Source organism: Lagopus leucura, unplaced genomic scaffold, assembly GCF_019238085.1.
Source record: "Lagopus leucura isolate 7727_CA_CO unplaced genomic scaffold, USGS_WTPT01 Super-Scaffold_73, whole genome shotgun sequence".
NCBI lineage: Eukaryota > Metazoa > Chordata > Aves > Galliformes > Phasianidae > Lagopus > Lagopus leucura.
Window position 1 is genome coordinate 24914730 of NW_024962252.1, and position 16440 is coordinate 24931169.

The window sequence follows — 16440 nt, forward strand, 5'->3', positions numbered from 1 at the left end:
CATAGGCTCAAGTGCATTGAAATGAAAGTTGTTTGCTTTCTAGGTGGAAAAGGAGACTATAGTTTATTCAGTTTCCAACAAGCATTCTTATGAAAGTAATGCACAGTTACAAACAAACCTTTTCAACGTTGGCACCTGAATTCTTGTTACGCGACTTCTCGGCAGGACAGTGAAGCCGGTAGAAAGTTTTCCTTATGACTTCTACAGGGCATAAATTAAGCTCTGAACAACTCAGTTTCCTAATTATTCTTTATTGTTCTTGATAGGTACATTCCACAGAACACATCATATTTTGAAAAACGTATATAAATATTAATTTATATACATATATAATTAATATATACCAAATTAAAATGTAAAGAAAGCTTTAGGAATGTAGTTGGCACTCGGAGTTGTTTGACTAGGAAAAAAAAGCCAAGTCATAGTCTGTACTGAGCTCAGACAGTGGAAATTTACTGAGGCTGGTGATAGGGCAAAGGTCTGGAAGAGCTCCACCATTGGGGTAAAACGGTGGAAAGAGAGAGTTTAATCACAGGAAATGAGTAACCATCTGGCTGCATATAGAGAATTAAGAGGATGAAAGTTACAAGTATACTAACGCATTTAAGTCTAGTAACTATGTAAGTCTGAGTCCTTAAATAAAGCCTTCACAGACCCCAGAGCTTAGGAGGGCCACAGGGTTTCCTCAGTCGCTTACTGATGAGCTGACTGATCAAGATTGATTTGGGGTCATTCTGTTGATTAACAACATCTGTTCTGTCCCTGCCAGTACTTGACAGCCGTACACCTACACCAATGCATGAAAAGAGAAGATGGTGTTTAACTCCTCTGGGATGCGCAGCAGTGCCCCACCTGCACAGCAGGCTGCCCCACTTCCCGCCACTCGCCCTGACAGGAGCACAGTGCTGAGGCCTGCTCGCATGCACATTTTTCACCACTTCGCTGCTGCAAACGGCGGACTGTGGAGCCAGACCTGGGCCTGCCAAGGCAGTGCAGTGAGGACAGGAGACTTGGGTGCAGCCAGGTGGGATGGCCTGACATGAGGTGGCCCACATAGCAAAGCTGCACAGCATAGCAGTGAGTGTAAACGCTCCATGCACTGGAGCTGGCCATGTGCAGCCAACATGCAGACAGGGCGCTGAGGCACTGCAGCCTTCACACGCGGACTGCGGCACTCGCCTCCTAAAGTAAATCCCCCTAAAACGCAGCCGTTCCGGCGCGTCGCCGTTTCCCTCCTAAAGCACAACAGTGCAGTCCCGCAGAACTACATTGCCCGTCGGGCGCTGCGCTCCGCCCCCACCTTTCCCGCCTCCCGCCGTTATCGCCTCTCAGCGCCGAGGGCTGCGGGCCGGGGAGGCGCTGCCGGGTGGGCGGCGGTGGAGCGGTGCGCCGGGTCCCAGAGCGGCGGAGCTGCGTTCCCGCGGCGTGCTGCCCGTCGCCCCGTCCCGTGGCCGCGGTGCGGCTCATGAGGTGAAGATGGTGATCCGCGTCTTCGTCGCCTCCTCCTCGGGCTCGGTGGCGGTGAGTGGGAGAGGGGCTCAGCCCGCGGGGCCGGGGCAGTGCGGGGATCGGGCGGAGCTGTCCGGCGGCATCCGGCACGTGCGGGCGGTGAGATGGGGGGCAGCCAGAGACAGGTGAGAGAGGGAGCATCGGGTAGGGAGCGCCTCTCCGAGCGAGCAGCCCTCCCAGGGAAGGTCTAATTCCCGTCCAACTCCTTTCTGAAAAGCAGCGCTGAGTCCTTCTGCTTAACTGAAGCTCTGCTTTGATTATGTCCGTGACCTATGAGTGTCCGCATTTCCGTATAAACTGACAGGGCTGGTTTCTGTGAAGGCAGTCTGAATGGAAGCTTTCAATTAAGTTTGCTTTCCGATGAGAGCTAAGGGAAGGACTCGGACGTAGGTGCTATTCTCTGTGCCCCAGCAGTGAAGGCGGCAGCGTTATTACACGAGGTGCAGCTCTGCATTTGCCCATCCCGAAGCTCAAAGTGCGCTCCCTTCCTTTTGCCTTTCGCTGTGCGCTGTTTGCTTTCAGTTCAGTGGCACGGTGACAGGTCCGTGCCCTGATATGTTTTGGCAGGAAAGATTCCAAATGCTTAGTAACTGCTTTACAGCTAATAGCAACTCATTATCCATTTCAGTGACCAAACAAGTAAATACGGAGCGTTTTCGGAACTCCAAGTCATGTTTGTGAGGCATCCATAGCAGAAATGTCTCCTTCCCTGCACATGCAGGTGGTCCGGCACTATGAGGATTACTTTCTGTTTTGTGCTCCCCTCTCAAACAATACTGCACGGTGTTATCATTTGATTTTGTTGGGGGTGGGATTGGGGCTGCATAATTAGCTCGCACATATCTCCTCATCTATCCGTTCTGCAAATAGGTTATTCATTGGGGTTTTTCTCTCTGTCCTCCCCTTCCACGACCTGCTAACAAGATGCATATGCCATTGGTAGTAGCGCTGTAGCCCATCTGTTAACGCACCAAAGCTGAGCTTGAAAAGGAATGCACATCAGTGCTGACTTTTCCCCTGTGTTCCACAACACAACGACACATAACAACAGTTTGCATACTGGTGATAATCAGCTTATTTTTGTATAGTCACAGTATGTCTGAGTGCAACCCCGCCGGAGAAGAATAGGTAACAGAGGGCTGGAAGGTACTGCTAGCCAGGAGCAGAGCTGTGACATCTATTTACTGTCTGTTCTTTTTTCCTTTTCATCAGTGTTTCCTTGACATTAGGAACCTTCTCCATGGGTTAAGGTCCTGTTGTGCTCAGTGTTGCATCTCAGGGGCTTTATTTCTGTGAGTTCTGTATGTCTATAGACTGTGTCTTGCTGGCTGAGAACAGTGAAAAAGGAAAAGCTGTTATCAGTAGGTTGTGTGGGAAACCACACCTGGAGAAACGTGCAGTTGCTGTATTCGCACATTTTTAAACAGGGAAAACTTAAATATATTTTTATCCTCCTGAGCATAAGAACTATAACCAAGCAGAAGTGAAGTGAAACAAAAATTCCTGTCATTCTTTGTCTCCTGCTCCAGCCTTCATCATAACTACAGCAGCTACTTTTTGGGATGCAGATCATGAGATGGGATGATATCCCTGTTCAGAGAGATTGGTGCCCCCAGCAGGTGCTCCTTCATCTTTTGCAGAAAAGCAGTGTCAGAATCTATGGTTTAGCTTCTACCTGTAGGTCAGCTTGTGTCAAACTGTAGGTCTGCTGTTTGTGAGAGTGGATGTAACTGAGTTTATTATCTGACTTCAGTATGAGACCAAAAAATTCTGTATGCAATATTTGCTGATAAACTAAAAGCAGTGTCATAGGGACAGGATTTTTCTAATCTAACTAGAAATGTTTTGTTAAATTGCTCTTTATTTTAAAACAAAAAGTTCACCTCGTTTCCTGAGCAATTTCCTTTTGGATTTCCTTGTTACCTGCAGTGTGCTGTTCAACCAGGGATGTTTTTCTGTCCTTTTTCCTCTTTGTGCCTGGAATAGGTCTGCTTTGAATGTATTTGCAAAAAGGGAGTGGTAAAGGCAGTTGTTTATTTAAATAAAAGTAATATACAGCAACTTCCTCATGCTACTGGAGAAAGGGCTGATGTGAAGCAGTAAACATATTGAGTTAACTCTTCTAGCATGACTCCTTTTGAATACTCAGGTTGGATGATACGAGTCTTAACTGTGGCGTTCCTGAGAAATATACTGGTCCTGGAGTCAGCAAAGACTCCTGTTTCCATAAGTATGACCTTTCTTGGCAACTTTGATGTGTTTATTGATCATGTTGCTTGCTGCAGTTTGTTTCAGGCTAAAGATAAACATGTGATAGCTGTACCTAGTTGTGAGAATTCAATTCATAAAGTGGTTTGTGAGTGATTACGGAGAATGAGGAAGGGAAGTTATCAGAGTGGGTGGGAAGGGACTGAGAACAATGTGAACTTTCCCTCCCTTTGGTCACAGCCTTCTCCCTGCAAACCTTTCTCACATCTGAAAGTTCTCAGATCATTGAGAGGTTAATATTATTAGTATTACTTTACAAGAAAACTTGTGGTTGTAAATTTGTAATGAGCTTGAAAGAGCCTGCGGGTCACAAGACCCAGTTATCTAGCTATTGCTTGAGTGGAGACATTCTTCTTCAGTGCTTTCTGAGGGTGGAATGTGGGTTTACCCTGTGGAAATGCTGAAGGGAAGTTCTTGAGATCTTGTTGTGGGAAGGCAGGAGAGAGGCATGAGGCATCGTGTGTGTGTGTGTGTTTGTGTGTGTACTCTTCTAAATAGCACCATGTTGTTTTTTTAAGCATGCATTAGAAGGATCCAGCTGAATCACAGTGGGAAGCCTATGCTTAGCCAGACGGGCATGTTTTTACGAGCTTTACCATCTTCTGCTTTTTCTGACCTGAATTTCTATTTGTTGCTGGACAGCTGGGTCTCAAATTCCAGGCACCCTGTAGGCTCTGGTGACAGGCTTTGCTGCTCCTCTTTATTGAAAGCAATGAATGTTATTTTGTGATTAAGAGAAAAGCCACTTTAAAGTTAGTCTTTCCTTTTCTCTCCTAACAGTGCTTCAATATTTTGAGGAAATATTTGGTGAAAACCAAGGACAAACTAATTCTGAGGTGAATGTAATTTAATTCGCTTCACAATCCACAGTGCAGGATGTATTGACTTGGCTAAATGGTTTTCATTGTTTTAAAGCCAGGTCCATCTTTGACAGGAAGCTGCAGTATGAGCAAATTACCAAACACTGCCTGGAATTCCTGCAGCTATCTGGAAATACTGAACTGGAGGGGACTTCAGTTCTCTTGCAATCAGAGGACCAAAGGTCAGGTAAAAAGAGGGTTGCTGAAGGGCTTTCAATGGAGAAACCCTCAAAAAAACTGTCTTGCCTGTACTTTCTTCTTTCTAGTAATAATTTATGGCCTTGGAGCTTCCTTTAAGCTGAACATATATTGTAGGGGAGCTACTAACATAGCAGAACAGAGAGTAGAATCTATTCTGACTAGTGAGAGTTGCAAAATGCTTTCCCATCAAATTTTTTATGTGTTCTTGAGATGTAAAAACAACTGAAATCAATTCCGTTAATGTACGAGAGCAAACACTGCTCAGATTTTTTCTTCATGAGAATGTGTTTAAGGGAACTAGAAGTTTGGAAAAACATAGCATGAGACAGTGAAAAAAATGGACTTTAAAGAATGATAGCAGATTGATCTTTGATTCTTTCAATCAAAGAGAATAATGGATTTTTTTTTTTCAACTAGGAAGCTTGATAGAAGTGTAGCTGTAGTTATATTGTCTATACTAAATATTAGTTTTATGAGATTACAACTCTCCTTTTGTTTAAGCATATTACATAGATCAATGCATAAATGCAAACAAGTTGGAATTTTTGCTTTCTGGAATGATTTTAAACTACAGTATGAAGCACCAGAATGCCAAAGCAATCACAATCATGTTTAGTTGGAGGCAAATCAAAAGCTAAGATTCTTAAAGCAAAGCCTATCTCCTACCGATAATGAGAACTTTTGTCTCCACCCTTATTTGTACAGTCCTTGCAACTCAACATCTCTCATTATGCTTCTCAGGAAGAACATGCTTCTTGTTTAGTGGCATGCAAGGTTAACTTAGAATGTATCACTTGAGTATTTACCATCTTATTGGCCTTGTTTTTGCCTCTCTGCATCTCCAAAAAGCTCAAATGGCTTTGCTGGTTTCTGTCAGTCCTGTGTGCAAGTTAATGTGGCAGTGGAAGCCTGAGAGCTTGTGGCTGACTTCTGCCAGGTGGGGAGGTCAGTGCTGAAGGCTCTGTCTGGTCCTTAAGGACCTCCTGTGGATCTTGCTCAAGTCTGAATTCCAGAGAAGTCTGAGTTCTAGGTATATCCTCCTTTCCTATGGTGGAGAGCGCCAAGAACCTCCAAACAGTGGTTCAGAGACTGGAGGAATGTGTACAGCAGGGAGCCCAGCAAGAGCTCTGCACACAAGAATACAAGTGGAATTCAGACCCTTTGCAGGTGGTATTCAGTACACAACTGTTGCACCATTCGCTCCATTGCTTTTCAAATATTTACCTTTCTACTTGGCAGGTAGATTATGTCAGAAACAATAGTACCTCGTAGAAATGCTTGAGGCTAACTACATAGTAACACGAGCAGTAGGACTGTTTCTGACCTTTGTTTGCAATTGTAGCTGTAATAAAACTTCAAAGGAGGTATTGTTCTGACTGGGTTTCTGAAGACTGAAACTTGCACTTTGGCTCTCCATATACTGATCTGCTTTGTACAGACATATGTTTAAATGCCTTTAACTGCTGTATAATGCCATTCTCATCAAAGACTTAGCCCACTGTTTTGATTATATTCAAGTGGTCAGGAAATGGAAAAAAAAAAATAATGTAATAAATGGTAACTTGCTTACTTTAAGAAGTCTGTCTTCTTCCCCCTACCCCTTCTCCCCCCGCCCGGGCCCCCCCCCCCCCTTTTTTTTTTTTTTCCTTTTTTTCTTTTTTAAGAGTATAGCAGTGTGAAAGTGACAGTGACCTGTTCTCCTTAATCTTCCAGCTACACCATCAAAGCCTGGAAAAGCACTTTTGTAACCCTGGTCATGATACCAGTGATTGTGGGGGACTGCATGCAACAGAATTTGATTACATTAATTAAGATGAAGTAATTGAATTTATTGAAGTAATAACTAACTTATATGCAGCTTAATGGTATGAATGATTTTTGGAATATTTTATTTTCCTTGTAGTTTTGGGAACTGAAAAACAATTTGTGCCTGTAACTCACCTGCTTGTTTTCTGTAAAGCACAGCCCAGGAGGAAAGGCAGGGAATGAAGCACATGCCACTCTTCAGGCATCCTTGTTTTGTTATCTGGCACTAGGACATCAGCTTATAAACTGCCATATTTACAATTGTTATCATTGCATTATTCTCTGCCAGCGCTGCTCCTTCAGAGTCAAGCTCCAACAGAGGAACAAGTCAGGCAGCTCTCGTGCTGTGAAAGCATTGGATCACTGCAACTGCCTGCTTCAGTGAAGCTGAACTGGAGCTCTTAGTACTAGATAACCTCATCTGTTGAATTCAGGTTGAAGGCACTGAGCTGTCCATGTGCAGTTTACTACAGGCTCAGTGTTTGCCTTCTTGTTGCTACAAAGGTCACTGAGCCAGGGGATGCTCAACTGACTTCTGTTACTTTTGTATACCACTGTTGGCTCCAGCTCTGAATTGCTCCCATCTGCAAGCAATGTAGTCTTCTCACTAGCAGTACGGAGAAATGAATCTCAGGATGTAATCTTTTGTTTAAGATGAAAGAGCTAGAGTGTTGGTGGGAAAGCTGTATTGGGCGACTGAGGCTCTGTCCTTGTGCAAATCATAGCAAGGGAGTGCTGGTTGCGTGATTTACAGGGCTCCTTCAGGAGGAGACCTTAATTTCCTGTAAAGTGCATCTTCTGGTGGACTAGAAAAAAATTACTGCAATTTTTGTGAAAGCACATATTTTCTGCATTCCTGAATACTTCTCCACTTTTATTATTTAAGGATTTGTAGGTAAACTTCAAGAAGCAATGAGGGCATGCCAGTAAAGACAGAAACGTAAAGCTGAAGTAGCAAGGCTTAGAATAGAAAACTCCGCACTGCAAGATGACACACTTATTCAAAGTATCAAAGCATTCAAATCTTTGTCAGTACTTTTAAGTACTTCTAGTTACTAAGAAAGTACTACTTCATATGTTAAAAAAATAATCCTTGCTTTTTTATGGGTATGTTGAATATTCCAGTTCTAGAATTCTTGTCTGAGATAATGTACTTCTGTATAAATCCAATTCACTTGTTAAATGGATGCTACTGATTTTAATTAAAAAAAAAAAAAAAAAAATCTAGGATGCATACTGGCACTTGCCCTCTCTTAGATTCTCTCTTCTTCTTTTCCAGTTTGTTTATTTCAGATGGTTCACGCTCATATTTACTGGAAGAGGGTAATGTAAAAGAAATTAGGATTTGTGGAGAAATAATCAGTATTTAAGGTAGTTCTTTACTGCAGAAAATCAGGACATCTTTTGTCTTTGGCAAACTGAGTTCAAGCTGGAAATATAGAGTTGTTACTAAGCTGGTAACCTAGGCTGTATATCATTTTACCAGCAAATTCACTAAGGGCAGTGGTTTTCTCAGCTGCAGCCTCCAGTGCTGGCTCCTGTGGGGATCTATCTCAAATGAAACACTGCAATCTTTGTTTTGCACATGGTGTGAAAGTTTGATAAGAACAGTAATGAACACAGAAATGTTGTAGTGCTTGGAAACTATCCCTAGTTAAAATCTACCGTGTGTCCAAAACCTCCGTCATGTTTCAGTAGGTCAGCATTTTCTTCCAGCTTAACATTTAGATAGTTTTTACAGGAGGTGGTTAACATTTAGCAAGTCCCTGAAGCTGGCACATTTCATACTTAGTGATATGAAGGGAAACAGAGCTAGCGGTGGTGTTTTCTCCTTGTTTCTCCTTGTGACTATTGATGAAAACAGTTCACAATTACTTTCGATTGTAATATTTGAAAATGAAAATCAGATTAATTTCAGTGGGGCTTAGATAGATGAGCAGTATGACCTGATTTTTCTTGAAATGCTGGCCAACTTCAAGTGCTTTGAGTGGAGGAAGGGGTGACTGATGTGCAAGATCAGCATGGGAACTCACTGAACACGGTATTTGTCTCAGACGGAGGTACTGTGAGCACAAAACTAACTTTCTTGTCTTTTGGACCAGCATGTTGGGGTGAAATCTTTTGATTCTTGTCTTGCAAGGCTATGGTGGTTCTTCCATTTGGATGTGCTGCTCCATTCATCGCCAGTCAGACTGAGCTGAGTCTAAAGCTTGTAGATGTCGTATTTCTCAGGTAATTGGTGCTATAGTGATGAGGATCTTTCAAAAAATGAGTTTCCCTCTATCATCAGTAACAGGAAGAGATAACAACTGGATTTTAGATCAGTGAACAAGCGTTTTTCACCTACACTTAATATTGTATGACACTGCAAATAATTGAATTTGGTACAGAGAAAACAGTAGCTGTGTTTCTGGCTAATTTATGAAGAGAAGCTCTTTGGAGGTACAGGTTGTTCAGTGACTCATGTTAATCATCAATAACAGCATGCCCTTCTGTTGCTGTCCATCTCCCCTGGGTAGCACAGAGCTTGTCCTGGCAGTTAACAGTTCCAGGAATTGTTGGTAGTTTTGTTCTTTTACCTCAGGATAACTAATCTCCATCACTCCTGCTAAGAGAGTTTGGAAAACTGTAGGATGTTTCTCATTTCAGTACAAGGAGTAAACTTGTAGAAGCTAATGTCTAGGAGAAGCCTCTACAAATCCATTGATCTACCTTTGGAATGTTTATATGTAAGTGTGGATTTCTGCATGCAATCTTGGTGCATATGTATATATTGTGTATGTTATGCACATACATAATGCATGTGCATATATATGTGTGTGCATGCTTCTTGAAATTGCTGATAGATGCTAACTTAGTAAAATCTAAACATTGGTTTTTACATCCACAGAAGAGTGAAAACAACAATATTGTTGTGCCTCATGCTGGTTGCACCAGCATCTGGCTGGGCCCTGCCAAAAATGACCCTTCTTTTATTTGAATGGCTAAACCTTATAGCATTGTAAACATGGATTTATGTCTTTTGTGTAAACTGCGGTGCTAAAGCTGAGATGCTCACTCAGCTCTTATTCTGAGTGTCTGGCCTGTGCTTAAGAGTAACTCATGGTGCTTAAGTAACTCATTTCAGATAATGAGACATCTTCAAAATGTCTCAGTAGTTACACAAGTTATTCACCAATGTAATTGTAGTGGCTGGTAGGGACATGTGGTGGCAGAACTATTTCCCTTCCTCTGTAATGAAAGAATATCTCAGTGTTCTGAAGAGCTCTGGCATGGTTAGCAGTGGCACACGGTTAGTAAGTTTCAGACCTTACTGCTGATAATTTCAAGGTTGCTTTTCTGCCTGTTGTAAAGCCTCTGGAGAGAAGAAATGTCTCTTTGCTTGCAGCTCTTTGAGTCTGCCTTTGCAGCTGTTGAAAATGGGCTGGTTACCCTTTGAGCTGTGAAACTGAGCATCTGAGTACAAAGACAAGTCCGATTTTGCCACTGCTGCAGGGTAAGTGATAGCTGTTGGCAAGAGAGGAGTAGCAAGCTTCTGCTTGCAACAAAGCCATCAACAACCACTGAGCATCCCATCTTATGGACTGTTCTGTCACAAACTCTGCTGGAAGAGTTTCTGTTGGAGGTTTTTGTCTGTAGGCAGAGACCTGAAACCACAAACTTGTACTGTGTGTCAAATCCAAATCAAAGCACGTGATCCTGTATGTGTCCTTCACACATGCTGATAAGTTCTTCCTGTTTGCTTTTGGCTTTTTGAGCTTTTACAAAGAGACAAAGCTTTGTTTACCTTCACATGCCAGGAGGCACAGCCTGGGATTCTTTTTACCAGTCTTTTAACACAAGTCCCCTGAGTTAACCAAGTGTGTCCCTCTGGGAGCAAGAGAACGTGACAGGAAAAATATTCACAATTTTTCATTGATGGAAGTTCCATCACAACACTCATGAATTAGTTTACTTTATTTCTTGATGTTTTCATACGTTGCAGAGTATATTTGGTATCATCTGCGCTTTCAAACTTTTTGAGTGAATATTTGGAATGCTTTCAAACTCAATGCTTACAGATTAATTAAATACTGGTTTCTTAATCGTTGAATTGGGTCTGTGTTTTTCAGACAAAAGCAAATGAATTTTCATATGCCAATTTGAAAAAAAAGCTTTCTTTGATCTGATGAACAGTAAAGTATTATCAACCAAAACCTGTCTTTCTGTCACTGCGGGGCTAGTGCAGTTATCACCCCTGTCTCACCTAAACAAACCAGGATGTATGAAACATTTGATCTGGATCTGCATCTCCTAAGGTCAGACAATCTTCCTGAACAATCTCTGAGTGATCTGCTATGTTCATATGGAAGCAGAGGCAGGAGTGGCATTTGAAGGAATTAGAGAGCATCAGATTGTTCAGGAGGAGCCTTGTAGGAAGTCAACACTCATTAGAAAGGAGATGCAGAACTAGCCTCTGATGTGAGAAGGCAGCTGCCTCACGGCCCTGCTCTGGGGGAAGTCCTTCCTGCTCAGCGAGGCTGACTTGCCTGCACAAGGACTGGTTTCTAGCAAAGGTGCCCCGCGTCAGGCCCTGGGGGAATCTGAAACTATTTGGGTTGTACTGAGTGATACCTTTGGCTGTGTGGAGGTGACTCCAGCTGGCCTCACAGGAGATCTACCTGCAGTTTGTGGGATAGTAATCAGTTGTCTGCTGTGCTGGGGGAGATCAAGAAAGGGATCTGCAGGTGTATATCCAGGAGCTGTAAGAAGATATAATATCCTATATAACTATATCCATAATATATGGATATAGTTGTGTTTGTTGGTAAAGAAAAAGCATTGATGTTTGTTAATAAAGTTACAAGCTTCACTCTGCTCTCAGTTGAAGCAGAGGTAATTTTGTTATTGATCTGAATAATAGCACTGGCAATCAGCTCTTGTGTAGAGACTGATATCAACAAAATCCATCATCCCAGTCTCACGGAAACATATTTCTAGAACTTTCCAGTAATGCAGTCCAATTTTATATAAACTTGACAATCTTCTGGAGCCACTAATACATTTTTCTGTTGCTATTTCATATAATGCTGGGAAAACCTTTAAATATCCTTAAAAACTTAGCTTAACCCGTTCCAAATGGCTGGTGTTGCTGTTGCTGCTGTCGCTTTAAAGGGCGTTATCAGAGGTGTGTGTATCTAGTTGGCAATGGCACGCCTGTGCTGCACGGATAGTGGCTCTCAGAAGAGAAGGGCGGACGTAGGCAGATTCATTGCACAAACTTGTTTTTCACATCCTTGGGAGCACTGTGGAATCCTGATGTCTCTGATCCTTCAGGATCAGAAAGCAAATAAATGCAACCATTGTCTTTCAGAGAGAGAGGCAAGATGTCTTTTCTAAGTGTTTGGGCTGACTTAGGCCCTCGAATGCACAGAGGAGGATTGGTGGCTGTATGAGAAAAGTGCAGATACAAGCTGGTATTGATGTGAGAGCAGGTTCTCCATGAAACCCTGCATGTCCTGCTGGGGTTGGCAGTACTTTAACCTGAACAGGCCTGCTGGTCTTGCAGCTTGCCTTTATGTCTCTTTGAAACTCTAGGGGACTGTGAGGATGCTTCTGTTTGTGACATCGTGTGGCTCCACGTTATGAGACAACAGCGAGCTGATGAGCAGCAGTGAGCTCCAGATGGGTGCTGCTGAGGGGTGACTTCCAGAGACCCTGCCCTGACAAAACAAAGCTAATTTAGTTACTTGCTCCACCTTGGGAGCTGCTAGGTGCCTTTGTGCATTCTATTAGATAAATACTCCTGCACCACTGGGTTTTGATGCTTAAGCTGATGAGAAAGAAGAAACATGACCTACTTTTTGTTCTTTTCCAAAGAGTTTGCTTTTATATCTCATCTGCAGTACGTACAGAAAATACAGCTGGGAGTGCTTTCTTCATTGTTACAAAACAATGTGGCTGATAAATACATAGAACTAGTTTACAACACGTTCAGTGCTCTGCTGACTCACCATGTCACAAAAAAAAAAAAAAAAGCAAAAAAAAAAGCAATTGTTTGTTTTCATCTTAAAAGTCTGGGTGATAAACATATTACATAAAAGGAAGAGTAAATGAATTTGTTAGGGGACTCTTTCGTGCGTTTTATTTTTCTTTGCAGAATTTGAGTGTTGTAACACTTGCATACCTTCCAAAACATGCTTATGAAATGGCTCTCTTCAGTGCTTTTTCACTCTAATCAACTACCAGATATTTAATATGTTCTAAGAAAATTAACTAAACGTAGCTATCATGTTTTATTTCCTACCAAAAAAAAAAAAAAAAATCGTAATTCAACCAAGCAAGCATGATTCACACTAACTGACACCTCTAAAACTCTACAAGTTTTCAACCATAGCAGTACTGGACTTCTGTGCACCAAACTACTCTCTACCAACTAGGGGAGACTCTGTGAGATTCAAAGATCAGTTTTCTACTTTGCATTATAGAGCTGAGGACTGAATTTACTGTAGTTCCAAACTTGGCAACTTCTTATCTACTTGCTGAACTGGGACTTTACTGGGAAGAAAGGATACCCTTCAGAATCTACCTACAGAAATAAGCGTATGAATAAAGATGATATAATGTGAAGGTCAGAGAACAGCTTATATTTTGTTAGGAGGAAAACTCTGCTATCACTAAAGAGAGGTGAATGAGTAAGGGTTTCAGTTGTCATGTTTATGCACACATTTTGAAAAGGAAGATAGATGTTACTAGTTGGAAGAGTTTCTTTCACAATGCAAAAAACTTGCTATAAACATGCCAATTTGACAAAAGAGAATAGCACAGAAGGAGTTTAGTGTAGAATACTAAACAGGAGCTCCAAATTGTTCTCTGGCAACTTTGAGAGATGTCTGTTGGAAAAGTGCATGAAAATAGCACTTTCTTTTTAACCAGCCTCTTGAATCACTGAAACATATGGTAAACCATGAGCAAAGACGTCTATATCTTGAAAGAAGTTAGCTGCCAGCCATGGTTTGATGTGTTAGTGTTTTGAAATGATTTATTCTAGTCCTGCAGGATGGTTCCTTCAGGAGGATGGAACTGACAACATGCTTTATGAATCCCTAACGCCTTGCAGGATGCTCAGAGATCCATAGAATTGTTAAGGTTGGATGGCTGTGACCATCGAGTCTAACCATCAGCCTATCCCCGCCATGCTCACTAACCACTCATGGTGTCTTCTGTTCTGTGCTGGCCACCAGGGCTCCAATGTCATTGGAACTTCTGAGGTCTGGCTCAGCTCCTGTTGCAAAGTTTCCAGGTTTTGCTTTGTATTAGCCATTTTTTATTTTCACAAGCAATGCTATTTTTTGGTTTTGCATTGATGCGATAGGATATGACCTCATGTAATTAACTGAAAGATAGATCCAGCTGATGAGAAGTAAGGATTTGGGTGTTGTAGCCTCTGGTTTCATTGGCTCTGTCACAGATTCACATACATGTAGATTTTCAATGCTGCAGAAACACGTTGCTCCTACTACAAGAAGAAAATGATGATAGAATCAATTACTTCATTCATGTACATTACTGACAAGTCTTGTTTCCTCAAACAGAAGAAATCAAAAGAAGTAGACTTGGGAGTGACTTGAAAGGCTTTCCAAGTTACATGCAGCTGAAAGGTACTCTGTGTGGTGGTGCTGGTAGTTGATATTTCTGAATAACCTTCCTTTGTTTATGTATGTATGTATGTATGTATTTATTTATTTACTTATTTATCTATCTTCTTGGTCTTTCCCCTTTCTGTTTGGTCTCTGTCTGTCTCTGCTTCTCCATTACAGACCCACTGAAATAAGGAACCCCCCTCAGCACTGACCTTCAGTTATTTTGAAGGCTCCTTTGTGTTTACTCGAACAGAGAATAAAATTTTCTTACAAACTGTCCTAAATAACTGTTCCCCTTCAACTTGTAGTAGAAACATTTCTACACAAGGCCAGGCTGGATGTGGTCTAGTGGTTGGCAACCCTGCACATAGCAGGGGGGTTGAAAGTAGATGATTTTAATGGTCCTTTTCAATCCAGGCCATTCTATGTTACGATTCTATGATTTAAATGCATTTTATCACAGTTCAACATCTAACAATATGAAGATGAGGCTAGCAGGCATTGGGCATGGAACAAATTTTACTGTCTTTTGTTTTTTTTACAGATATAACTAAAGATGTTTTCTTTTGCTCACTGCATGTAGTGAGGAGTCTTAAAACCCAAACCTGGCTCAACTGTAATTACATTTTGGAAATACTGGACTCTCAGAGGTCGCCTACTAAGTATTGTGCAGAGGTAAAGGTACGCAGATTGCCTCACAAAGCAGTGTCTCAGCAGCTCCCAGGGATCTGCAGACTGATTTTACATTAAGCTGAGCAGACTGAGCAGATTGCCCTTCCAGCTTCATAACTATTTCATATGGTATGTCCTTAATTATGCCTCTGTATGCTAGCGACTGATTGCTGCTAGTGTAGCCCTGGGCACTGCAGGCTGCATGTGGCTGCTGCTCAGGGACTGCTCTATTTATTTTCAGCCCGAAACATTCTGGGGTCAATTTTTAGGATTTTGAAATATGTATATATAGCTTTTCTTCAGGATGAAGTGTTGAGCTATGTGGGGGTCTGTTCCGAGGAGACTCTTCTATCGTTTAACGCAGTGGTGGCTTTGGCAGTTAGCCACTTATGTAAGTATTCCCACCAGCAATGAAATACTGACTTTCTATCTTTTTTTTTTCCTACCCTCCTCCATCAAGGCACAGTTTCTCCTCTCCTTTTTCCCTGTGTGTGTGGCTGAGCTCTATTTTCCTGTGCCAAGAACAATGAATTAATCATATGAATCTTTGTGTCACAGCCCTGCCATCTCTCTGCAATAAAAATTGCCAGGGCCACTTGTGCTCTCCAGCCAGGCAGAGAAAGATGTTCAGCAGAAGCTCAGTTGCTGCATGTTGCAAAAGTAATGGAACTGTGAGGATTTGCACGTTAATCTCAGAGTGTGTGAGATGACAGTGGCAATTCTCAGTGCAACAATCCCTTTGGGTATATTCTTTTGACTTAAAAAGGCAATGGCTCCATGTCTGGTATTTTCAGCTGTGGTAGTGAGCTGGATTGTGTGTTTGTGTTACAAAATACTGCTTTTTCAGTTTGTATTTCAGGGACCTGTTGCTTGTCATGCTCAGCTTCTGCTGAGTCTTCTTGGGGTGTGGATTTGCTACTGATAAAGACTGAGCAGATGGTAAAGACCTGACTGCCTCTCCCTCCCTTGTGCCACCGTTTCCTGCATTATGCTGCTGCAGGGGAAGCTGTAGGAGCTGCAAGATAGGAGGGAGCAATGTTGCACCACCTCCATGACAGCTAATAGTGAGATCTGCTTACTGTGTCATTGTGCTGCATGCTGAAGGTGCCCCTGCCCAATGCATTGCATTCCGTTCTCAGCTGAGTCAGTGACGGGATAGTGTGACTGCTGCAGCACTGGGGTAAGGGCATGGATCAGGAAAGACTGACCAGGTTTGAGAAGGAAAGGAACAGCAGGGCCACCTCTGCCTTGAGATACCCAGGTCTCAATGGATGCATTTTGGCTTCTTAATTGTCAGACTTCTAAAGTGCATTTGTAGGCTCTCATCTAATTTTGCTGAATTTCTAGGCCATTCTGGGCATGATTTGTGATGATAACACCCTCATTTTGTTATTCTGCTGTTAAGGGAGAAATAGGTATTTTGTTTTTACTGGACATCACTGTTCAGATTAGCTGGGAGATGGTTAAGCAGTGACCTGAGCTGATAGTTGTATGAAGTTGTA

The 16440-nt window shown here is 42.3% G+C and overlaps 1 protein-coding gene across 1 annotated transcript in view; it reads left to right on the forward strand.

Moving 5' to 3' along the window:
• The first annotated feature begins 1395 nt into the window (after nt 1-1395).
• The window catches only part of SH3BGRL2 (SH3 domain binding glutamate rich protein like 2), a 41378-nt gene continuing 26333 nt past the window's right edge, over nt 1396-16440 (forward strand). Inside the window, exon 1 of the mRNA XM_042894277.1 lies at nt 1396-1521. Within this exon, the coding sequence (XP_042750211.1) occupies nt 1477-1521 (45 nt within the window). The 5' untranslated portion in view covers nt 1396-1476. The remainder of the gene's footprint in view (nt 1522-16440) is intronic.